This window comes from Aotus nancymaae, unplaced genomic scaffold (assembly GCF_030222135.1).
Source record: "Aotus nancymaae isolate 86718 unplaced genomic scaffold, 86718_ANA_hifiasm-v0.15.2.pri h1tg000155l, whole genome shotgun sequence".
Taxonomy (NCBI): Eukaryota; Metazoa; Chordata; class Mammalia; order Primates; family Aotidae; genus Aotus; species Aotus nancymaae.
In genome coordinates, this window is record NW_026988570.1 from 5838153 (window position 1) to 5864561 (window position 26409).

The 26409-nt window shown below is 35.6% G+C and overlaps 1 protein-coding gene across 10 annotated transcripts in view; it reads right to left on the reverse strand.

Annotated features, from left to right (window-relative positions):
* Positions 1–3857: 3857 nt before the first annotated feature.
* The window catches only part of LOC135272934 (fibrous sheath-interacting protein 2-like), a 32113-nt gene continuing 9561 nt past the window's right edge, over positions 3858–26409 (reverse strand). For 4 of the 10 annotated variants that reach the window (XM_064371663.1, XM_064371658.1, XM_064371660.1 and 1 more), the window contains 7 exons: positions 24974–25010; positions 20111–22678; positions 18814–18914; positions 8798–8844; positions 6461–6504; positions 5245–5305; positions 3858–4058 (listed from right to left, as the gene is read on the reverse strand). In XM_064371663.1, coding sequence (XP_064227733.1) covers positions 3922–4058; positions 5245–5305; positions 6461–6504; positions 8798–8844; positions 18814–18914; positions 20111–22129 — 2409 coding nt within the window. In that variant the 5' untranslated portion in view covers positions 22130–22678; positions 24974–25010 and the 3' untranslated portion in view covers positions 3858–3921. The remainder of the gene's footprint in view (positions 4059–5244; positions 5306–6460; positions 6505–8797; positions 8845–18813; positions 18915–20110; positions 22679–24973; positions 25011–26409) is intronic. The other 6 variants (XM_064371664.1, XM_064371662.1, XM_064371665.1 and 3 more) reach the window with 4 other exon arrangements.

Consider the following 26409-nt stretch of genomic DNA (forward strand, 5'->3'; position numbering starts at 1 on the left):
GATGCTTCTGTTCAAAAAGTCGGGAAAGTGAAGCACATACCACTGGCACACAGGGATTCTGATATCCAGCTGTGGATTATGTTGCCAGTTTCTTGATGGGGCTCGGTCCTACATCTGGAAGTTGTCCACCGTGCTTTTGGTTCCAACCACTGGGCTCTCCATCCAACTTTGAGAGCCATTCTTCCTTTTCCATTAAAAGTAACCCATGTTGCAGATCACCTCAGGTCAGGAGTTCGAGACCAGCCTTATCAACATGGAGAACTCTTGTCTCTACTAAAAATACAAAATTAGCCAACATGGTGGCACATGCCTGTAATCCCAGCTACTTGGGAGGATGAGGCAGAATTGCTTGTACCCAGGACGTGGAGGTTGCGGTGAGCCGAGACGATGCCATTGCACTCCAGCCTGGGCAATAAGAATGAAACTCTGTCTCCAAAAAAAAAAAAAAAAAAAAAAAAAATAGCCCATGTTTGCAGTTGAGTGACAGTCTTTTTAGACTGCTTTCTGTTCTTAGAAGTCTGGAATCCAAAGGCCTGAATGTCCCTTTCAGTTTAATTCTAATTCTTTTAAATATATATATATATATATAAAATCCTCTTGTTAATCAATTTATAACTAACCCTGTTAAGCAAAATCCATACCAATAAATCTCCTCTAGCCCTTCTCTCTCTCCTCCTAAAGCTGTGGTCCAATGACACCCTTGAGATTTGTAGGCCTTTCAAGCCAGCAATGGTGTGTTGAAAAAAAATAAAGAAGGAAAAAGCAAACAAACAAAAAAAATGCCAGGCCTTTTGTCTGCTTGAAAGGGCCTATGAAGCAACACCTTGTAGACTTTCTGAGGTCTCAGCAAACAGTTTCATAGTCACACCCAAAAATAAACTCACTTTATTTTTGGACCATGTTTTTCTTTTTTTGTTTTGTTTGTTTTTTCTGACATTGAGTCTCACTCTGTCACATAGGCTGGAGTGCAGTGGTGTGACCAAGGTCACTGCAACCTTTGCCTCCTGGGTTCAAGTGATTCTCCTGTCTCAGCCTCCTGAGTAGCTGGGATTATAGGTGCCTGCTGCCATACCCGGCTAATTTTTGTTAGTAGAGATGGAGTTTCACCATGTTGGCCAGGCTGGTCTCGAACTCCTGACTTCAGGTGATCTGCACTCCTCGGCCTCCCTAAGTGCTGGGATTACAGGCATGAGCCACTGCACCAGTCTTGCCTTCAGTTCCTTGCAAGTGAATGACTAAGCCTGGCCCATGTTTAAAGGGAAGAGAATAAGTTTCCGTCTTTTGATGGGAAAGAGCGTCAAAGAATTTGAAGACTTCTTTTTTTTTTTTTAAATAGAGACAGGGTTTCACCATGTTGGTCGGGCTGGTCTTGAACCCCTGACCTCAGGTGATCCACCTGCCTCGGCCTCCCAAAGCACTGGGATTACAGGCGTTAGCCACCATGCCTGGCCTTGAGGACTTACTATTAGTTTTTTAAAAATTAATATAAAGATGAGGTTTCACCATGTTGGTCAGGCTGGTCTTGAACTCCTGACCTCAGGTGATCTGCCCACCTTGGCCTCCAAAGTGCTTGGATTAGAGGACTTATTTTAAAACCACCAATACTAAGGTATTCTTAGCTCCATTTTACAGATGCATAAGCTATAATTCAGAGAACTTGCTGAAGTTCTCCCAACTAGTAAGGGATAAGGCTTGGGACCATAAAGTCATTGTATTTTATATATTTAATTACATTATATACAATGTACAATCTGTAAGGCATTGTAATACTATGACATGTTATTTACTGTCTCAGTTGAGAATTCCTAGCTTCTTGACACAAGATAGAGAGTCCATCAGGTATATGGGTTCTGAATCAAGAAACGATTATTTTTTGTATAATAAAACATGAGTTTGTTTTGTTTATAAGTGTTCATTTATGAGCTCAAATTGCCATAATGGCTGGAAACACCATCAGTCCTGATTTCAGAGCATCTAACGATGCTGATTTCAGTGGCAAGTTCAGCTAATTAAAAAAAAAAAATTCTTTTATCACTGCACTAGCTAGCCATCTTACTAAATTTTTCCTATTACTTTTTGTTTTTACAAATGGATCTTGATTTCTATTCCTGTCTAATATTTCTGAGAATGGTTTAATAACTTTATTGACCAATGATTTCATGATTCATATTTTATCCACAAGAGGTACCTTACTTGCAATGATTTATCTTTTTTTTTTAATCACAGGGGCCATTTTATGCATATATGGAATTATATACAGTTATCACTTACTTTCAAATGGTGCTTTATTTAGAGTTTGATCATTTTGCCTGGGAGCCACAAACTAAACTAACTTTCCTTGCAGATGGAAAAAGTTTATCTGGTATAAATTATTTTATTTGAGTATCTAAATATGCCTTTAACAGTAAGCTGATCAATTACATAGTTTCATTTTCAGCTTGGTTTTCATCTCAATTTAATAACTATCCTGGTAACAACGTCCTCTAAAATTTAATAGGAGAAATCAATGTGCATTTCCTGGTGGGTATTGTGAGTTGTCTAGTTTACTAATTAGTCAGTTACTCTCATGGCACACGGGTAATACTAATTATTAATATTTCTTATACCAAAATGCATATCCAAAGCATTTGTTTAACTGTAGGGCCAGAGCCCCACTGGTTCATGGGGTGTCCCCATCACTGTGCTGAGGCACATGATCTGAGAAATAAAGAGACAGGGCACAAAAGGACAAAGAAAGTGCAGCTGGGCTCAGGGGGGCCACGCCACCTGTAAGTGGAGACAGGCAAGGCCCCAAACGTCCAGAAGTATCTGTATTTATTGGGCATAGGTTAGGGGGCAGGGTAGTGAGTGAGGTCATCTTTAAGGGTAGTGATAGGGTCATGAGCAATAAACAAGGGGTCCACTCCCATTAGGTCACCTAGGTAGGCTAGGAGGTAGGCAGTGCACAGCAAGGAGTCCACTCCTATTAGGTCACCGAGGCAAGGAGGTGGGCCGTGCGCAGTGAAGAGGGTGCAGTATGCAATATCTCTTATTTATGGGCATGCTACTTCTAAGACTATAGGAGGATGTTTGAGTCACACAGCAGTGACAGAGCTGACAGGGTCTACCGCCACCTGCTGGCAGCTTCCAATGATTTCTATAGGACGATGCTTTTGAGCTAGCACAGTGACAAGAGCTGATAAAGTTCACAGTCACCAAGGCATGATTATGCTGGAGGGGTTTTAAGCCCTCGGTCGCTCATGGGATTGCCAGTCTGAGGGCAGCATTCCACAAGAGCTAGACACAAGGTACTACAACTCCTTTATCAGGAGGAGTGGCTCTCGCCCCAAGCCTGCCATACAGTGGGTATCTTTACGATACTGAACACTGTCACCTGGGCCATGGATTCTTGTCCTGGTATAACTGTTTTTCCCTTAAATCATGCTCTGCATCATGTCTGCTACAGACATTCCTCCGACTATAAGCTGCTTATTCCTTAATTCATGCCCTGTGCCATGTCTGCTCTAGGCAGTTCTCTATGAACTAAGTGAACTAAGATATAATCATATATATATGTATATATACACACATATATATTATATGGAAATGATTGAGTAGTAAGATATTCTTCAGGCACTCATTCTATAAACTAATATATGATTATATATAAAGGATAATATAAAAGGAAATAACTGAGTAGTAACACTATAAACTAAAATATTCTTCAGGCACTAATTGTGCTGGGAATCTGCTTAGCTCTCCTTCCTTGGTGCCTAGATGGGGGGTTACCCACATCAAACCTCTCTTTTACCTGGCCCCTCTTACACTATTTGCTTTTATTTTCAGTAGTACAGGAATCATCTTACAAGACACTGTACTATGCTTTAAAAATCATTTTATTTTTTAAGAGAAGTGACCATACTTATATCAGGTACAAAAGCTTTAGTCCTCATGATGGTGAGTTGGTGAAGAAGATCTGGAAATATTGGTATTATTTCGAGAAAACACCTTCGACAAAGCTGAAGACATTTTTGTCAGCATTTTACATCCTCGTTTGGAGACGTTGGGCTTGGGAGTTTCTGTGGACAAAGTAAACAAGAAGAATATCTTTATTTTTGGATGCTGATGTCAAATACCTTGCCTAAGGTTATATGAGTAAACAGTGACCCAGCTGGGAATAGGGTCCAGGCTTTCTGACACTCATGGCATCATTATGCCTACTGTCCTATGAGACATCTTTAGTCAGGTATGCAAAGTTCACTTCTCTTTTCCCAGCAGAACACTCTGAAAATGTCTAATGAGTTAAATGGGAACATAACTTTCAGCTCTATTCAGTGTGGACACCTACTTAAGAATGCTCAAGAGAAGGTAGAAGTACATTAAAAATACTATAAATTCTCATCTACTTTGAGTAAATTTTCCATTGATTGATCCCAAGTGGTTCTTTATGTCATATGAGACAGGATTATGTAGGTAATAAAAGAGTTTCTATTTGGATTTTTTTTTGCACCATTTATTCAGCATGAGGCTTTAAAAAATATAATCATATTACTTTAACAAAATTGTTATTTTATAGGTAAAGAAATAATCATTTATGTACTTTTCTGATACTTCATAAGTTTTAATAGGGCCACTAAAATTGCATATTTTCTTGATTGTAGTAAATGATACTCAAAGGTTATAAACTTACATATAAAATTTTTATACCCAGATTCTTTGGAAAAATTGTAAGAACTTGGAACAATCTAGCATACCAGTGATGGTAGCTGAGTAGCAGCTCCCTCCTGCGAAGGCAGCATGCCATCTCCCATGAGCCTCATGCCCCTGCTCAACCTGCTGCTGTTGTTCATAGTACCTTCCTTACTCTTACGACCATTTGAGTGTGTAGACAATGACGATGCTACATGAGACTGGGATTTGAAACATAGCTCTGCCGATCATTAGCTGGGGGGTAACCTTGGAAACCTATTGTCATTTTTCTCTTTAATGATTCTCATTTTTTTTCTTTAAATGAAATGTGGCTAGCTGGTGCCTGACACATTTTAGTTAAATTATCCATTGTTGCCTTGGTGTACAGATAGAGAACTACGTAATTTACTGCAAATTGGCATTTGTACAAACAGTAAGAATATTCTTTCAATCCCATTTTGGTAATATGCAAGGGGAGAGCCACTCATTTCCAGGATAGTAATCACAAATCCTAAATTCAAAATCATACAATTGAGAGCTTAATTATACCAGTTGCTAAAATAGTTCATTTTGTACCTGAAATGTTTGAAGAATTTGCATTGTCAACATCCTTGGATCTTTCAAAGATGATGATAAACTGCCAAAGCAAATCGAAATACAAACTGAGTCTTTCACTAGACACTAAACACTAGATATACCAATAAATCCTCAAATCCACTAGATATACCTATATATATCACTATAGCACCTTCCATAAAATATATCTGTGCTCTGCAATCTCAAATAATTGCTCACCGAGACTGAGGCTCATAGTTTTTGTGAAGTAAGATGCCTAAGATTGACCCTTGTTATGAATGCAGGCCTTGGCTAACACGAAATGAAGGTCAGTGGTTCAACCATATTAACTCATGAAAAATCTCAGCTCTGTCTTCCCCCTCTATCCTTTGATTGAATTGACAAAAGTTAAAAACCCTTTTCTGAAAAATGATGTAATGATAAGGGGAGAGAAATGATGATCACTTTGTAACCCCAAATTTTATTTTATTGAAGTCTTAGCCACTGCAAAGTTGGTAGCAATAAAGTGGCTCTGTGGACCTGACAGTGCTGGGATTGTGTCTCCAATATTAGCTTTACTCTGTAGACCCTTATCAGTTTTAAGTACAGGAGCAGCAATTGTCCCAGAGAGGCATAAAATAGCCTGGGGCAGGTGATTGAAAAAATGTCATCTGCTAAAAATCAATAAAATAAGGCTTAAATACATGAAATATAAAAGGAATGTGCAGTGTCTATATCAGGTAAAGAGCAGCAGATATTACTACAAGAGTTTTACCATAGTTCTTCCAAGAAGACTTAAGTGTGCTCATGTATTAAGTTATTGTAAACAAGATACTTGAGGAATCAAATGGGGCAGAGACAATGTAAAGTATTAATTCTCAACTTAGGCTATATCATCACATTATCTGTGAAAACTTTTTTCTTCTAGGCTCTTTCTAGAGACTGTTGCAACAGAGCTAATAAACGAAATTGTACTTAGATGCTAGGAAAAACCAGTGTATTATTTGGTGCACTTAAACAAGGAATGCTGACTTAACCCAAAGATTTTGTTAGGATATTTTAATATACCAGGGACAGGCCTCAGCTAGGGAGAGAGAACAGGGTGTAAGAAATTGTGAACAGGAGAATGCTTCCTGATATACTACAAATCACACCACACAGTCCCTGACTATGAAAACCGAATTGTGCTTAACTAGGTCCCAATACATTCCAATTAAGGATAATTTAAAATACTTACCTCAACACTGCTTCTATTCTCTGGCTTTTGTTCCTGAGAACTTTCTGTAGAGATTTAAAAAAAAAAAAAGTAAAATAGTCTCTTTCTGAGGCATATATATTTGTTGACACAAATCTGATCATATTACTATGTTTCACCAAACAATCATATAATTTAGGCAGATGGAAGAAGTTGTTATTTTAAGTGTACTGAGAACAACAGTGAAATGGGTGAGAGCCGTAGAATGCTGGGGCATGTCTTATCCCTTCAGTTAGAAATTATGAAAGATGAGGCCGGGAGTGGTGGCTTCATTTTAGGCCACCACTTTGGGAGGCCCAAGTAGGTGGATCACCTGAGGTCAGAAGTTTGAGACCACCTGGCCAACGTGGTGAAACCCCGTCTCTACTAAAAAAAAAATACAAAAATTAGCTGGGCATGGTGGTGGGCACCTGTAATCCCAGCTACTCGGGAGGCTGAGGCAGGAGAATCACTTGAACCAAGAATACAGAGGTTGCAGTGAGCCAAGATTGTGCCATTGCACTCCCACCTGGACAAAAAGAGCAAAAATCTGTCTCAAGAAGAAAGAAAGAAAAGAGAGAAAGAAAGAGACAAAGAAAGAGAAAGAAGAAAGAAAGAGACAAAGAAAGAAAGAGGAAAGAAAGAAAGAAAGAAGAAATGTAACATAGTGGTAGAGGCAAGCTCTATAACTTAGCAGTTATATATCTATGCACAACCATTCAATCCCTATAAGCCTCTTTGTTTACCTGTAAAATGAGAGATTATAGACGATTCTTAATAGCGCTTCCAGCTCTACCACTTTCTGTACATACTTAAAAGCAGATCATTACAATAAAGAGGAGAGTACTGATATTATTAAATTGTAACTTTTGGAACAATCAGGAGAGCTTTGAGGCAATGCCTGGAGGAAATTTGGTGGAATCTACAGAACCAAAAGTTGCCTGAGTAGGTCAATATATCAGTGAAAGAAATTCAGTCAAGGAGCTAGAAATGACACTGAGAGAAGCTTCACAACAACCCACTGCTAGGGAAGCAGCTAACCTGCTAAGACAGAAAACCTGTATTTGAATCTTTGCTTCGTTGCTTAGAGCTTTGTGAACATTGAACATCTAACTTCTCTGACTCCGTTTTCTCATACATATATGGGAATGAGACTGTCTTCCGTGGCTATCTCACAAGCGGCCACTGAGATATCATATAAGAAAACACTATGCATTTTATATAGCTACACTCATCAAAAGCCAACAAAAGGAATATGCAGATAAAGGAATAACTATCTAAAATACCCTTTGGGCCAATATGGGTTCTAAAAAAAAGTAATAGTAAAATATCAATCAGCTCAAATATGAGAAGTGATTAAATTATATGATAAAATTGGTAAGATTTCACTGTTGCTTGATAATCTTCCTAAAAAATGTTTGTATCTATATTGCACATAATTGAACAAACTTTGTTTTACATGATTGAGGACATTTGGGTTTTCTACAAGGGCCATGATTCCAAACATATGTTTTTAAGTTTCTAGGGTATACGGGCATCCAACTCCCCAGAAAAACTATGAAGTTATTTCGATGAAGCAGCAGAGAAATATTCCTGATATTTGTGGGACCCAGATGTTCAGATTTAAGTTATTTGAGATTTTATTGTATATTCTATGAATTAGGAATGCATATATCTGGCCTTGATCTTTCCACTGAATTTCAGACTTAAATACACAATTGCTTACGTAACAACTCAACTTAAAGGTCTAAAGGATATCTCAAACTCACATAACCAAAAAAGAAATCGTGTGCTCCTCCTTCACCTTTGGTTCCTCTCATAGTCTCTCCTATCTCATTAAATGCCTGTATCTACTATAAACCATGCACTGTGTTAGGCTCTTGGTGATACAGCTGTGAACAGACATAAATCTCCACCTTTATGAGACTTACATTCTGGAGAGATAGTCAAAAAACAATTAAAATACACAATAAACAGAAAGTGCTATGCAGTAAAGCAAAGAACTGGGATAGGTAGCACCATAATCAGAATTAAGTTGCAGTTTCAGAGTGTGATCAGAGAAGACCTCACTGAGAAAGTGACATTTGAGCCAAGATCTGATATGCAGATCCAGGTGAGAGAGTACTACAGGAGGCTCAGCAAATCCAAGGGCCGTTAATGTAGAAAATGTTTGAGGAACAGCAAGGAGGTTAGGGTAATTGGAATGGATTGAGCCAGAAATAAACAGAGGAGGACCTTAGATAGGGAATAGTTTTTAGTTTGATGACTAAAAAAAATTATCAAAGTAGTAAACAACATTTCCTTTTGAACACTCTCTAATTTCAGAAAAAAGAATCCAACCTTCTAATATTTCAGCACTTGACTCTGAGTAACAATCTTCATCCTCCCTAAAACAAAAGAAAAAAGAGCATCACTTTAGGTATATTTAATAAATGAAGAACTTACTGGTTAAGCAAAAGAACAGTTACTCTTCATATGGAAAGAAACCTGAAATAGTATATTATTCACTGAGATTCCAAATCAAATCAAAATGATTTCTGACTGACTTTTTCCCCTACTTTTACAATTGTGGTTATACACACATTAAATTTACAATTTTAACCATTTTAAGTGTATAGTTCTGTAGCATTAAGTACATTTACAGTGCTGTGCAACCATTATCATCATCCAGCTCCAGAACTTTTTCATCTTTCTTAACTGAAACTCTATGCCGATTAAACATTAAAACCTAATTTCCCTCTTTCCTCCTCCCCTGGAAACCACTTTTCTACTTTCTGTCTCTATGCTTTTTGACTGTGCTATTGATGCATCTGGTAGTGTGCATCATAATATCCTTCCTTTAAAGCTGAATATTTATAACATTGAATATTTATAACACGTTTATTTACTCATCTGTCAGTGGACATTGGGATTTGTCTATGGTGAAAAATGGTGTACAAATATCTGTTTCAGTCCTTGCTTTTAATTATTATGAGTATGTACAAAAAAGTAGAATTGCTTGATCATAGGGTAAGTCTATGTTTAATTTTTGAGAACCCCTCAATACTGTTTTCCACAGTGACTGCACTATTGAAATTCCCACCATCGATGTACAAGAGTTTCAATTCTTTACACCCTTACCAGTGCTTATTTTCTTTTCCCTCCCTTTCCTTCCTTCCTTCTCTCCTTCCCTCCTTCCTTACTCACTCCTCCCTCCTTCCCCACTCACCCCTCCCTCCTTCCCTCTCTTACTTCCTTCTTTAGTTATCTTAATGTGTTGAAAGTGGTATCTTGTTATTTTGATTTGTATTTCTTTAATGATTAGGGAAATGACTGAAAATCATTATATTGCCTATGTTCAAGTCTATTCAAGTCCTTTGGACATTTTTGTTTTTAATCCTTAGCATACAGGTTTATTAGAATTTTTGTAGGTTATTGAATTCTTTTTCTTTTAAATTGCATTTTAGGTTTTGGGGTACATGTGAAGAACATGCAAGATTGTTGCATAGGTACACACGTGGCAGTGTGATTTGCTGCCTTCCTCCCCTTCACCTATATTTGGCATTTCTCCCCATGTTATCTCTCCCCAACTCCCCACCCACCACTGTCCCTCCCCTATTTCCCCCAACAGACCCCAGTGTGTAGTGCTTCCCTCCCTGTGTCCTTGTGTTCTCATTGTTCAACACCTGCCTGTGAGTGAGAACACGTGGTGTTTGATTTTGTGTTCTTGTGTCAGTTTGCTGAGAATGATAACTTCCAGGTTCATCCATGTCCCTACAAAGGACGCAGACTCATCATTTTTGATGACTGCATAATATTCCATGGTGTAGATATGCCGCATTTTCCCTGCCTTTGGACATTTTTAATTGGGTTGTCTCACTGATGTTGAGTCATAGGAATTATTTTCATATTCTGAATATTAATTATTTACTAGATGTACAATTTGCAAATATTTTCCTTCATTCCGTGGGTTGACTTTTCACTTTGTTGATCGTGTCCTTTGAAGCACAAAAGTTTTAATTATAATGAATCACAATATATCTATTATTCTCTTGCCTGTACTTTTAGTATCATAACAACAAAAACAACAACAAACATTGTTAAATCCAACGTCATGAAGCCTTTCTCCTATGTCTTCTGACAAAAGTTTTTTTTGTTTTTTTTTTTTTGAGACAGAGTTTCGCTCTTGTTACCCACGCTGGAGCGCAATGGCGCGATCTCGGCTCACCGCAAACTCCGCCTCCTGGGTTCAGGCAATTCTCTTGCCTCAGCCTCCTGAGTAGCTGGGATTACAGGCACACGCCACCATGCCCAGCTAATTTTTTGTATTTTTAGTAGAGACGGGGTTTCACCATGTTGACCAGGATGGTTTCGATCTGTTGACCTCGTGATTCACTCGCCTCGGCCTCCCAAAGTGCTGGGATTACAGATGTGAGCCACCGTGCCCGACCTCACAAAGGTTTTTTTAAGTTCTTATACTTTTTTTTTTTTTTTTTTTTTTGAGATAGAGTTTCACTCTTGTTACCCAGGCTGCAGTGCAATGGCGTGATCTCAGCTCATGGCAACCTCTGCCTCCTGGGTTCAGGCAATTCTCCTGCCTCAGCCTCTTGAGTAGCTGGGATTACAGGCACGCACCACCATGCCCAGCTAATTTTATTTTGTATTTTAAGTAGAGACGGGGTTTCACCATGTTGATCAGGTTGGTCTCGATCTCTTGACCTCGTGATCCACCCGCCTCGGCCTCCCAAAGTGCTAGGATTACAGCCGTGAGCCACTGCACCCTGCTTAAGTTCTTATACTTAAATCTCAGATTCATTTTGAGTTTATTTTTCTATATGGTTTAAGGTAAGGGTTCACCTTCATTTCGTTTGCTTGTTTTTTGCATGTGAGTATCTAATTTTCCCATCACCACTTGTGGAAAAGGACATCCCATCCTCACTAAATGGTCTAGGTTCTCTTGGCAAAAATCATTTGATCATATATGGAAGGGTTTATTTCTCAGCTCTTTATTCCATGTCCTTGCTCTATAAGTCTATCTTTATGTCAGTATCACACTGTTTATGATAGCTTTGTAGTAAGATTTGAAATCAGAAAATGAAACATCTGCATCTTTGTTCTATTTTAAGGTTGTTTTCCTATTAAAGGTCCTTTGAGGCACTAGTGAACTTTAGGATAAATTTTCTATTTCTACAAAAAAACTTGGTATTTTGATAAAGATTCCATTGATTCTATGGATTACTTTGAGTAGAATGAACATTTCAACAATATTAAACCTTGCAATCCATAAGCATGAAATATCTTTCTGCTTATTTTGTAGTTGACAAAGTCACATTTTTCAATTCCTTGGTTAAATATATTCTTTTTATTCTGCTTGTTATTAATATAAATAGATTTTTCTCCTTAATTGTCTTTAGGTCGTTCATTGTAAGTATATAGAATGCAGCTAATTTTTCTGTTTTGATTTTATATCTGGCAACTTTGCTGAATTAGCTGAATTAATTTATTAAATATAATAGATTTTTTGTGTGTATTCTTTAGAGGTTTCTACATTGTGGCCATGTCATCTATAAACAATAACTTTTCTACTCTTCCAATTTGAATGCCTATCCCTGTTTTTCTTGCCCAATATTTCTGGCTAGCACTTCTACTACTATGTTAAATATAAGCAGCGGCAAAAGTAGTCATTGTTTTTTGTTTGTCCTTGATCTCAGAGGAAATATTTCATTTCCTTACCCTGAGGACAATGTTAGCTGTAGATGTTTCATATGTGATCTTAACAATGCTGAGGTAGTGTCCTTCTCTTTCTGGTTTGCTGAGTCTTTTTATCCATGTAGAAGTGTGAACTTTTGTCAAGTAGTTTTCCTGCATCATTTGAGATGGGTGTGTGTGTGGGGTGTGTGTGTGTGTGTGTATGTATGTATGTGTATGTTTCCCTTTCATTCTGTTAATGTGATGTATTATATTGATTTTTTTTTTCTTTTTTGATAGGGTCCCATTCTGTCACCCAGGTTGGAGCAAAGTGGTGTGATCACAGCTCACTGCAGTCTCAACTTCCTGTGCTCAATAAATTCACCTGGCCAAGCCTCTTTAGTAGCTGGGACCACAGGTGCACACCGCCACCCCTGGCTATTTTTTGTATATATTTTTTTGAAGAGATGGGGTTTCACCATGTTGCCCAGCCTGGTCTCAAATACTCAGGCTTGAGCAGTCTGCCTGTCTTAACCTCTCAAAGTGCTGGGGTTATATGCATGAGTAACTGCGCCTGGCCTATTATTGGTTTTTGTATATTGAAACTTGCTTGCATTCCTGGGATAAATCTAACTTGGTTGTGATCTATAAACCTTTTAATGTACTGCTGAATTTGGTTGGCTAATATCTTGTTGAAGATTTTTGTATCAATATCCACCAGTAATATTGGTCTGTAGTGTTTTCTTGCAGTCTTTGGTCTTGGTAATAAGCTAATGATGGCATCATGACTTTGGAAGTACTTCCTCTTTTCAATTTTTTGGAAAAGTCTGAGGGGGATTAGTGTTAATTCTTTAAAGTTTGTGACATCCATGAGTGAAACTATCTGGTCATGAGCTTTTCTTTGTTAGGAGGTTTTTCAGTTATTGTTCCAATTTCTTTACTATTTCTAAATTTGTTCAATATAATTTAGCATAATTCGGTCTTGACAGATTGTGTATTTCTAGGAATTTATCCATTTCATCTGGAACATCCAACTTGTTGGACACACAGTTATTCATAGTACCCTCATATAATCCTTTTTATTTCTGTAAACTCAGTTGCTATTTTACCTCTTTCGTTTATGATTTTGGCCGTCTTTCTTTCCTTAGGCAATCTAGCTAAAGACTTGTCAATTTTGTTGATTTTTTTTTAATGAACCAACTCTTGGTTTTATTGATTTTCTCTACTGTGTTTTTATTCTTTATTTTATTGCTGTTCTAATCTTTATTATTTTCTTTCACTTAATACCTTTTAGTTTGTTCTTTTTCTAGTTTCTTAAAGTGTAAAGTTAGGTTATTGGTATAAGATCTTTCTTATTTATTAATGAAGAATTCAGAACTATAAATTTTCCTCTTAACATTGCTTTTGTTCTACTCCTTAAGTTTGGTAAGTTTGGTAAGTTTCCTTATCATTTCTTTTTTGGTCCATTAGTAGATAAGTATATTGTATGTTGTTTAATTTTCACATATTTTAAGCTGTTTTGGCTTTCTTCTGCTGTTGACTTCCAGTTTTGTCTCCTTGTAATTTAAAAATATATTTTGTATAAATTCAAACTTTTAAAATCTATGAAGACTCATTTTGGGGCCTAAGATACAGTTTATCTATGTGTGCTATGTACATTTGAGTAAATGGTGTATTTTGTTATTGTTTTATATAAACATATCTGATAGATTCAATGAATATATAGTGTTATTCACGTCTGTATTAGTCTGTTCTCATTCTGCTATAAAGGTCTGCCTGACACTGGATAATTTATAAAGGAAACAGGTTTAATTGACTCACAGTTTCACACGGCTGGAGAGTCCTCAGGCAACTTACAATCATGGTGAAAGGGGAAGCAAACACCTCCTTCTTTACCTGGTGGCAGGAAGGAGAAGTGCCAAGCAAAAGGGGGAAAATCCCCTTATAAAACCATCAGATCTCAGGAGAACTCATTCACCATCATGAGAAAAGCAGCATGGGGGTAATTACCCCCATGGCTCAATTACCTTCAACCTGGTCCCTCCCACGACATGTGGGAATTATGGGAACAACAATTCAAGATGAGATTTAGATGGGGACACAGACAAACTATATCAACACCCTCTATTTTCTTATTTTGTTTAGTTGTCTCTCCATGATTGAAAATGGCCTATTAAAGTCCTTTACTATTATTGTAGAGCTGTTTATTTCCTGTTCAATTCTGTTAGTATTTATTTTATATATTTTGGAGCTCTGATGTTGGTTCATACAGACGCTCCTTAACTTATAATGGGGTTACTTCTCAACAAACCCATTTTAAATGAAAAATACCATACACTGAAAATTAATTGAACACATCCAACATACTAAACATCATAGCTTCTCCTAGCCTACCTTAAATGTGCTCAGATCACATACATTACCCTGCAGTTTAGCAAAATCATCTAACACAAAGTATTAAAAATATTGTATAATATATTGAATACTGTACTGAATGTGTATTGCTTTCACACTGTCATAAAGTTAAAAAATTGTAAGTCGAATTATCATTAAGCTGGAGACCATTTATGTATGTTTTTAATTATTATCTCTTCCTGATTTGAATTGATGCTATTATCATCATATAATGTCCTATTTTTTTTTTTTCTCTCTTTTGGTTTCTATTTGCAAAGGTGTATATTTTTCCATTCTTTCACGTTCAACCTACATGTATTCTTAGATATAAAGTGAATATCTTGTGAATAATATACAGTTGGATTCTGTTTTTGAAATCCACTTTATCATTCTATATCTTTTGATTAAAGTGTTTAACCCAGTTATACTTCAAGTAATTAGAATAGAGAAAGATGTTCTTTTGCCATTTTGTTGTTTTTTGCATCTTACAGTTTGTCCTTCATTTCTTCCATTACTGTCTTCCTTTGTATTTAGTTGAGCTTTTTAGTGACACATTTTGATTCAGTTCTAATTTCTTTTTATGTACATTTTATGGATATTTTCTTTGTGGTTACTACAAGGATTATGTATAACATCCTAAAGTTAAGATTCTGTTTTTTAATTGATACCAAATTAACTTAATTGCATACAAAAACTCTACTCTTTAACACATTTACTCCATAATCAGTTTATGTTATTGAGGTCCCAAATTGTATCTTTGCATATTCTGTACCTATTTGCATAAGTTTATAATCTGTTTTATGCATTTGTCTTTTAAATCCATTAGAAATTAAAAGGTGGATGTATGAGCTAAATTATAATTTTTTTTTTATATTTGTTCATGTATTTATATTTGTTAAAAATTACGTAGTCTCATATGTGTCTGAGATACTGTTTGGTATAATTTCATTTTTCTTTTTAACTTGAAGAACTTTCTTTGGTATTTCTTTTCAGGTAGGTCTAGTATTAATGTATTCCCACAGCTCTTTTTCTTGTCTTGGAATATCTTAATTTCTCCTCATTTTTCAAGAACATTTTCTTCTGGATGTAGAGTTCTTGTTTGACCGTATATTTTTTTCTTTCACTATCCAACTGCCTCTTGGCTTATAACTAATGAGAAAACCACTAGAAATATTATGAGAGTTGTTTGTACATGATGTATCACTTTCCTTTTTCTACTTTAAAGATTCTCTTTGTCTTCTGAATGTTTAATATGTGTCTCGATGTGGTATTTTTGTGTTTGTTCTGCTTGAAGCTTTTTAAGCTTCTAGAATTTGTGTATGTATATAATTCTTCAAATTTAGTAAGTTTCAGCCATTTTTTTTCTTAAAATAAACCCTCTGTTTCTTTCTCAAACTCTTCTTCTGGAATTTACATAATGTGCATATTGTTCTGCTTGATGGTGTTTTCACAATCCCTTAGGCATTGCTCACTTTTCTTCCAGTGGTTTCTCCTTTTGGTCTTTAGACTTGACAACTTCAAATGACTTGCATTCAAGTTCACTGATTATTTCTTCTGTCTGTCCAAGTTTGCTGTTAAACATCTCTAATAAATTTTTTAATTCAGGTATTATATTTTTCTGCTCCAGAATTAATTTTTAATTTTTATTAGCATACAATACTTGTACATGTTTATGGGGTATATGTGATGTTTTAATACAGGTATACAATGTGCAATGATCAAGTCAGGGTAATTGGGGTATCCATTACCTCAAGCATATATTGTGTCTTGTGTTATGTGTTAAGAATAGTCCAATCCAACTCTTTTAGTTATTTTAGAATATATAATAAAGTATTATTAACTCTAGTTGCCCTAATGTGCTACCACAACCAGAATTTCTGTTTGGTTCTTTTTTATAAATACTCTTAATATTTTAATTTTGTTCATATATATATTTCCTAATTTCCTTAGTTCTTTGTCTACCTACATTCTTCAACATATTTAAGATGGTTGTCTTAAAGTTTTTGCCATGTAGGTCCAACTGATATGCTTCTTCAGAAACATTTTCTGGGTATTTTATTCTTTCAAATGAGCTAAATTTCCCCATTTTTTTTTGTATGCTTCGTGGTCTTTTGTTAAATATGAGTATTTGAAATAATAAAGAAGCCACTTCTTCTAGTGTCTGCTGATTGATGTGGAAAATCTTTACTAATTAGTGGGACTTTGAACCTTGGAGACAGTCCAAAGTGAAGACAGACTTTTTCAGATCTTTGCTGTGTGTGCAGCTTTCAAGCCTATGTTTGTGCTTCCCCAAACCCAATTTTTCTGAGCTGCTTTTAAATGATTTAATTTCACAAAGAGTCACTCTTTGCTCCTTCTCAGGAACTTAGATGTTCTACAGCATCTCTCTCTTCTCATAATTTCTTGCCCAAGATGTTTATGGTTCTGCAGTCCCCCTGTAGTTTTCATGAATTGCGGCAGCTATCCACTACTTTCTGTAGTTTTCAGGCTTAAAACCAAACGATGACACCATTGCCTATTTGAGTTCCTAGTCAGGTGAAACAAAAATAATTTCCTAAGAAAGCCCATAGATAGGTCAGAACAAGATGTATTCTGTTTTTTTGACCAAAGGGAGGACACTGTAAATTGGGCTCCTTTCTCTTGAATATGTTATACCACGCTGGGAGGAAGTTGAGTCTAAGAACAAGCTAAACTACACTTTTTTTTTTTTACTCTTTTGAACGTGTTTCTACCTTTCTCTCTTTCTTCCTCCTTCCCTTTCTTCACACCTCTCTCCCTCCCTTCCTTCCCTTCCTTTTCTATTTTATTTCCTCCTTCCTTTCTTTCTCTCATACTTTTTTCTCTCTTTTCTTACTTCCTCTTTCACCTTCCTTCCTTCCTTTCTCTGTCTCTTTTTCTTTCTCTTTTTTTTTTCCTCTCTCTCTCTCTGAGTATCACTCTGTTGTCTAGGCTAAAGTGCAGTGTAAAATTATAGCTCACTGTAACTTCAAACTCCTGAGCTCAAGCAATCCTGTCACCTCAGCCTCCTGAGTAGCTAGCACTAGGTGCACATGACCATTCCAGCTAATTTTGTATAACTTTATTTTATTAGAGTTAGGGTCTTGCTATGTTGCCCAAGCTAAGTTCAAACTCCTTGCCTCAAGCAATCCTCATGCCTTGGCCTCCCAAAGAGGTGGAGTTACAAGCATGATGCACTATGCCCAGCCAGCTTTTTCTTGATTCACTATTTATTTGGTTGCCACAGACTGTTTTCCAGAGCTGTTATAAAGTTTTGTTAGTCAGTTTGTAGTTACTTATATTTTGTTTCCATGGGAAAATCAGAACCTTGAGCTTCCTGGTATTATCTTGCTTTAAAATTATTTTTATTTAATATTGTTTATGCCTGCTTTTTACTTCACTGATATAACCAATAGAGAGGTTCCAACATTATTAGTTATGTATGTTACAATAACATGTTATGTAGGAGGAAAGAGACAATGGTGAGCCAAAATAGGGTTATGTCAAAAAACAAAAACAAAAAACAAAAAACAATTCCAGCATGCTGAGTGAAAAAATAAATTACTAGGTAGATTTTTCTGTGTATATCATCAGTACTTCTTACCAGATAAAAAATGTTATCTTTTCTAAGTTATGTATAATTTTATAAATTTAAGCACAATTTTAGATATTTTCACTATTCTTGATAGAGTTATTAATCAGATTACAAGTCTACAGGGCACTTTGTTCCTCCTTGTCCCCTATAACTGTTAAGGTCCATATTTTGCTGCTAGTGTCATCCACATTTGGATTGTCTTTCACTTGCATAAGTTCTATCCATTCTTAAAGAGTCACGTCAAACTCCATTGCTTTCTATGATTTATCTCTGAATGTTCCAACTTACATTTCTCGCTCATTCCTTTGGATTCTTCTTATAGGCAATGAACACTAGCTTTGTGAAGACAGCTAAGCATGGCCCCTTTTGTACTGATACTACATACTCTATTTCTGGGCCATTACCTCTCTCATATTAGAAAATAACCTAATACGTTAATAAACACTGTAATAAGACTACAAAGAAGATACACTAGAAAGTGGTTTCAAAACTGGGACCTATAGGCTGGGTATCTAAAAATGCATGAGCAAATAGCCAGATGTGGCTTTGGAATTTTCCACAGTAGGGTTCCAATGAAAGGAAGAAGTGAGGGAAGGTCTGAAGCTAAATACTTGCTCAGTTACAGTTTTGCCAGGGGTCCCTTTCTACCCATAAGCTCTGGTTTATCAGACTTCTATATTTGGACTGCTTTAATTTCATGTACCTAGTAGATGAAATGAGATCTTCTTGGTCGTATAAAGATGAACTCATAATTATGTGTATGAAGTAATGTGGTGGTTCATTAAGAAGATTCTTCTCTTCTTTCTGGAAAAGGACAAATCAGCTATTACTCTAAATGGAGTTTGAGATATAGTTTCTTACCTTATGGCATTTTTTTTGCCATATAATCTACATTTTAACAGGACAAAGTTTTAAAAATTACTTAAAAGATGGATGAACCCTATAATTCTAATTAAAAAGTGCCTTTGAATATAATTAATTTGAAATAGTTCAGTGAAGATTACCCAAATTGTGATACTGGATTTTCAACAAATTTTAAACATAAATCTAGAACAATGTTGTTGAAATCTACCTCTAAACTTTAAAAACATTTAAAATCATATATTATGGGGTTCAAAAAGAGGAAGAACACAGATACAACTCTGATCAATTAGGTATCTTGCCAGATCAATCACCTTAACACATATTTTGATCTATTTGTTGCAAAGTCATGTGTACTTCTGAATTGAGCAGTTATATTTCTGTTATTTTCTGTAGTTCATCTAAGCTTTTGTTTTACCTTAGAATCACATCAAATGGATAATCAAGAGAATGGCCTCATCAGAATATTAAAAATAATATATTCTCCAAAAACATGTTATGGTATAGATTTTTGGACAGGACTAAACTCAAAAGGTCATTGAGACCCAGACCATCATTTGAGGGTTTGGAGCCAGCAACAAGAGATGTTAACCATGCTGATAGCAGGGATTATGGGCTAATTGTAAGGGTGATATTTAAAATATATAAATTATCTTGTTAAGGTGGGGCAAGTTGGTTATATAGCTTACCAAAAGGTCACCTAGCTACTAAGAGTCAGGATTCAAACCTAAGCAGTCTGAATCTCTGCGGATCTTTTTTTCTTCCTCCTACTCAGAGCCAATCTTCTGCTGCTGTTCTAGTGGCATTAGGCTCGCCACACCAAATGCTCAATGAGTACTTACCAGGAAAAATACAAAAGGGTAGAAACCAATTGTTTTTAATAATTAGTTTACATGTTTCTTAACGGTTTCATTGTCTCTTTTCTTTGAGATTCTAATTAATCTAGTTTTTCCCCTATTATTTGCTTTCCTACAGTTGAGATTCACAGCTGTGCCTGGTAATTATTTCCCTTATTCTGTAAATATCACCAGGCTTGAGACTGAATTCATTCTTTTCTGACCAACTAAGATACATTATTGGGCCATATTTGTAAATCTATCTCCCCTTTCTTGTCACTAACTGTCATGCTTCTCACTTACCTTACACAGTGGCTTTTCCTCCCAAGATGAAGAGACTGTTTCAGGCATGGCTTTTTTTATGGCCATGTCAAGCTCAGCAACAGGTCTTTTAACATGTGTCTCCTTAGATTCTATTACCTGATTTGAGGTTGCTTCAGTACTTTCAATATTTACACTGGCTGTGGTCTGACAACAGTTAAATAGTGACAAAAGCTTTTTCAGTCTGCTAGTGCTTCGTGTTGACTTAGGAGAAACTTTGTTTTCTTCTGGCTTCTTGACTTCTTTTACTTGATCTTTAAATACTTTGAAGTCTTCTTCTGCCACAGTCTCTCTTAAAACAACTTCATCTTCGTCAGAATTGAGTTCTTCATATATGTCATTTTTCAAATCCACTCGATCAATATCATGAGCCACTAATCGAAAAATAAGATCATTTTTGCTTTGCACATCTTTTAAGAGCTCCACCCTTGTAATATCAGGCTTTCTCTTATCTAAGGAAGTCTGATGAACTGATGATGAAATGTAACTATTAGTGGTATTGGAAATGTAGTTTGGTGCCTTATGAAGTATGTTTAACACAGAGTCTCTTATTTCTTGAGCCACTGTATTGATTTCTGAAACAGAAAACAGCTGGTCTATCCATTCTTGATGTGACAGTCCTTGAGGCTTTTGTGAAAAATGAACTGAAGCTTCATCACCAGTTTTGCTGTCTAAGTGACCAGGAGGAACAAAAGATATGTCCTTGAGCATTTCTTTTAAAACACTTGTGACTATGTTTTCTGAAGCCTTTTGTATTTGATGCTTTTGGTCTTGGCTGAAGGTTGAAATAACTTTATTCAAACAAAGTTTTTTCTTTAAAGTATCTTTATGATTAAGAGATGGTGGCTCAGTCTTTAATTCCCAATCAGGAAATGCAACTTGGCTTCTAGAAACAGGCTTTGTAGGTGGTTCGATATCTCTTTGGTATTTAAAACAAGTGTTTCCCTTTGTAAACGAATCATTAGGAATCTGTTCTTGTGATTTTACTTTTTCATCTTTGAAAGCTGAATCAGGCACATTTTTTACAATATTGTCTGTCTCCTCATCTTCAGAATAAAGAACCATGCCTGGAAGATTTATAGGTGGAAATGGTCTCCCAGACCTAGGACTATTAGATAATCTAGTGCCAGCGAGTCTGCACTTTTCTTTGGTGTCAGAACGACTACTTATTCTAGGTTGCCTACTTTTTTGAAAATTTTCCTTTGCTGGTTCTTGACGGAGCTGAATAAGGATATCATCAATTAGCTGAAGGAGTACTACTGTTTCTTCAGATGCAATACTTCTCTCATTATTTAGTTCACTTTTCATATAACCTAGTATAGCACTAATTGCTTCCCCTATATAACCAACCAAAGAGGATTGGGAAAAAATATTTGATAGTACATTTTGTGTTTCTTCATTGACAATTAAACTAGCTGTGTCAGATTCAAGACTAGATTTATTTTTGCCAGCTCTCTGAAGGAACATGCATACTGGGTCTGTCTTATGTTGCTGGCAGGAAAGCTTAGTTGAATCTTCAGGATGAAGATATTCATTTTGCTTAGAAGAAGTAAGAGACATTGGCATTTCTAAAATGGTGTGCACCATGTCCTCTGCAATATCATACATTGGGTCTAAAGCATGAGGCATTGAATCCGTCAAAGGTTTTTTATTTGATGACGGGAGATGTTCATCACTGGCTGTTAAGCTTGGTTTAATGTTGACTGGTACATCTTCTTGTGAAAACATCTCAACACATTTTTTCTCCACTGCAGACTCTAACTTCTCAAGCATATTTTCCACAGTCTCAGAAGCAACTGAGTAAACATCAACATTGGAGGGCAAGTCTTCTTTTTCACGTTCACATTGTTGAACAAAATCTTCGGCAGTAACAGAAGAGAGAGAGGGAATGGCCTGGGTTAAATCAGACATTATTTTGTGAAAACTGCTTTCTAAATTCACTTTAGTTTTCTCTTTCAAGTGACATTTAAAGTTAAGAAAAACATTTTTTAAATTCTTCATTTCATCGATGGCTTTTGCTTTTTTATCACAAATCGATGAACCCCCTAGGCTATCTGTTTGAGTAGTAGCATCCTTACACTTTGTTGTGCTTGTTTCAAATGATGCTAAAAGATCACTATCTGATTTACAACTTCTGAGCTTAGGGTATGAACATAGCACATTGGTTTTATTATATTTAAGTGTAGAGGTTATAGATTGTCCTTTTGCATGACAGGTTTTCCCCACAACAGTTCTTTCCTTAGGTGCAGGAGAAAGTGGTATCGGTGTGGTTGGTCTCTTTCCTGACAGGTCAACTGGAAATGCACAGGGTCCTGCCTGAAATGTTTCAGATGTTGAAGATATGTACGTTCTATATGTAAAGTCTTCATTGCATGTGCTACAGAAACCTGTACTATCTGAAGAGAGGATGGAGTTATCAGATGCTGGGTATGTATTATTTCTCAATCTTTCTTCATACTTTGTGATGGCTGGGTACAATATATTAGTCACTTTAGGAACAACACAGGTCACTATATCCTGAATTATAATATTTGGTTCTTCACAAGTTGCCTAGAAATGAAGTAAGCAGGGATGAAAACAAAGTCATGTAACAACTTACTCTATGTTTTGAAGACAGCAGGTAACATCGAATTTTTATATCAAGCAATGTATAGGTGGAATACCAATATGGTTTATGGAAGAAAATAGTAAAAAAAAAAAAAAAAAAAAAGATTAGAAATTTAGAATTTCAGATGAATTTCTAGTTTGTTTATTCTGCACTACACTGAAGTATTTTTTTGTGAGTGTTTAAGATTTATTTTATTCACAGTCTCTCAGAAGTTTCTTTTTCTCTTGGCATTTACTATCAGGATAAATGATTTTTTGTTTAAAAAAATTACCAAATTGTTGTATAGGCACATAGCGTGCAAATATTTTGGAAAGAAAATGTATAATCTTTATGATCCAGCTGATTTTTAAGATCATTAAATATTTGTAATAAAATATTTCTCAAAACAGATGCAGCCAAAATATTTGGTTGCTTTCAGAAGCATCTGTCTAACTGAGATATGGGGAAGGAGCACAAATCATTCTCTCTTCCAGTCCCTGCTGAAAGGGTGAGCCTGTAGTCTATATATATATAGCAATGACTAAAGTTAATTATTAAGAATTATTTGATAGGTAAAAATAAAAGCTCATGCTTTATATAGATTGATGAGCTTTTTACCTAACAAACAAGTGTAAATACAAATTGCCTTAGATAGGAAAGCTGAGAACAGATAATAAAGTAAGGTAACATATTAATTTAGATAGAACATAAAAGCCAAGCTAGATTTGGGAATCAAAGAGTAGGGAGGGCTGAGCCAGATTAAGAAAGTTAGACTATTACTGAGCTGGAACTAAGAACCAGGTTTGAATAACCATTTCCTTAGTGACCAATGGTGCTGTCATAGATTTGTACTGGACCATGGGTAGAAACAAATGCATCTGTAGAGTTCTACAAACCTCTACTTACCAACTGCAAATGTATTTTGTGCTTACAAAACTCTTACTTATAATAAAGTAGTACTCTGTTTTCAAATTGTTAAAACTCTTAAAGCATACAGGCTGTAAACACAAGTAATTGGCAGCAAAGCTTAGAAGGCTGACATGTAAATCTTTGTGTAAATAAGATTCCTGTAACTAGGCTGCTCACACCCAAAATATTGTCTAAATTACTCTGAAGTGATTCATATTTCAGAGAAATATTCAAAGAAAAGTTAACATGTATATGCCACACTCCCTCACGGCCCATTTCAAAGCATTTGAGGAGCATCTGAGGAAAGGCCATTTTATTCAGCTGTAATCCCCAAATATACCCCCAATATTTTTAACTTATTGTATAAGCAATGGGTTAGTGGTTATGACACATATTTTAAGATGACAGTCTGTTATAAAATACTTGTCTTAAATAAATACACTCTAAATCAAATATTTAAGAATAAAACCTAAATATTTACAGAGAAGATAATTATTCTAAATCAACTACAACACATATAAATTATAAACTAAGACATTCAATATATGTTATTTTTCTTATTACAAGAGATGATAAACAATAACCTACATTATTACTCTTAGGCTAGTTGTGGCAAAGCGATTCCAACCTTAATATATAAAAGAGGCATCTATTTCTAAAGTTTTCTTTGTAGTGAAATATGACAGATGAAATCCCAGTTTTCACTTTCTTTCTGTTACAACATTAAACTGAAAAATATTCTCTTGGGTCAAAGCTTTCGTATTTGCTGCATATTCTATGAATTGAGCAAGTGGCCATGTTAAATAGTGTGCCAGAATATGTATTGTTCCACAAGTGCTTTCTCTTTCCTGTGTGTTCAGTCTAGATCCAAATTAGGTCTCATAAAAATATACTACCTTATCTTTGCCTGTTCCAAGTCTCAGCTGATAGGTGATGAGGTCCCTTTTCACAAAACTGCTAAAGACAGATCCAAGCATCTCAACTCATCTACTACTGAGTTCACCAACAAGATCTGGAAGGGCATATCGATATAGCTTCCCATGATATAATAGGCTTGTGCTATTTCATTCTCTTCCTGTGATGGCTAGATCCCTTAATATTTTACCATTCTATACCCATGAGACCTCATCTTGAAGGCCTAATATTATTTTTGATAACAACTTTGGACCACAGAAAAGTATAAGAATTAACTGAAAAGGAACTTCAAAGAAGAAAAAAGAACGAAGAAGAAGACCAACAAATATCAATGGATGACTCCTAGTTTTCTAGTTAACACAATATATTCTATTATGATGTATCAGAAAGTAAGACTAATATGTTGTTTTGTCAGTGGATTTTATGATACATACTTTTTCTTGAAAGGAATTCTGCAGCGAGTTCTTTTTCCTGTAGAGAAAGGTTGATCATTTGTTTATTATAGAGTCAAGAATTTATAAAACTTTTTTCTAAAATTTCTGATCATTGAATCATTTTGTTGTATCTAAGAGTTTTTCTATAGAAATTCAAAATGAAGAATATACCATTTTTTCCAATCCTTCTATTTTACTTTTTCCCTAGATTGGCCTCTAGTTTTAGAAATGTACTTTATTACTCATGGGAACAGACTTATAGCTACAGCATAAACAATGTACCTCTCTGATCTTTGTTCTTTTAACACACCTTAGCCATGCCCACTTTGGTTTCTCTGAAAAAGGATATAGGATTTGCAGGGAGGGGGCAGTTGAGTTTCTTCTGACTGTTAAAAGGTCTGATAGAGCAGCAAGGCATCTGACCAGAACTTTCTGATTGTCATTTATTTACTCTTTGAAATGCTATAGTTCTACCATTCCCTCCCCATATTCCATGGCAGGAAGAAAATAGTGAATGATTATTCAATAACTATGGGTTAAAATCATGGATATCTAGCTATATTTAATACCAGTTTAGATGCATTCCTTTTCTGTTTATGACAATATTCTATTATGTGTTATTACATTTACCATCACACACTAATGAAATAAAAATATTCTGAATTCCAAAAAAAAGTATAGCTCAATCATAAACATAATAGAAAATAAAATAAATATTTATTAAAACAAGTTCTAAAACTGAAGTCTGATTTATTTTCTTATACTTTTGCTGATTTGAACTGTTTCTTTTTTCTTTCTACTTTCTTAAGTACACTCCTTTTAGGCCTGTACTCCACATGATTAAATTTACATTTTCCCCAAAGTTTATAATTCAATTTTAAGAAATAGGCAGACTGAAAACTACGTCCTATATTTTGGCAGGAAAAAAAAACTTCACTGGGTCCAGTTCATAAAATGGGTTTTGTGACAACAGTCTATCCTTAGACTAGTACCTTTTTGCAGTATGCAACTAGGAGCATGGAAGCTGATGTCAGTGATATGTTCTCTATCATTTGCCCTCATTTGTTTTTCTAGGATCTGGTTTCTTAGGTCAACCCAACTTTCCACAGGTTTTTCTCTTAGATATTCTGCAACCTAATGCATTCAGATTCATTTTTCTGTTTTCTTCATGTTATATCGTTGGCATAAAACATAACTCAAGGAGTTCTATGTATTCATTGATACCAGTTCCCAATAGACTTTCTGCTCCAAAAGCATGCAACACAGAACCAAAGTACAAAGGCCTACATGTAAATTTAATCTGAAAACTGAAAAAGCTTTATTAATGACTATTAGAAAACAATTTTATTAACCGGATAAAGCATGGCATCAGCAGAAATGGCAGAGTAAGTATCTCAGATATTCATTCCTCCAAAAAAAATAATGAGTAAATGGCA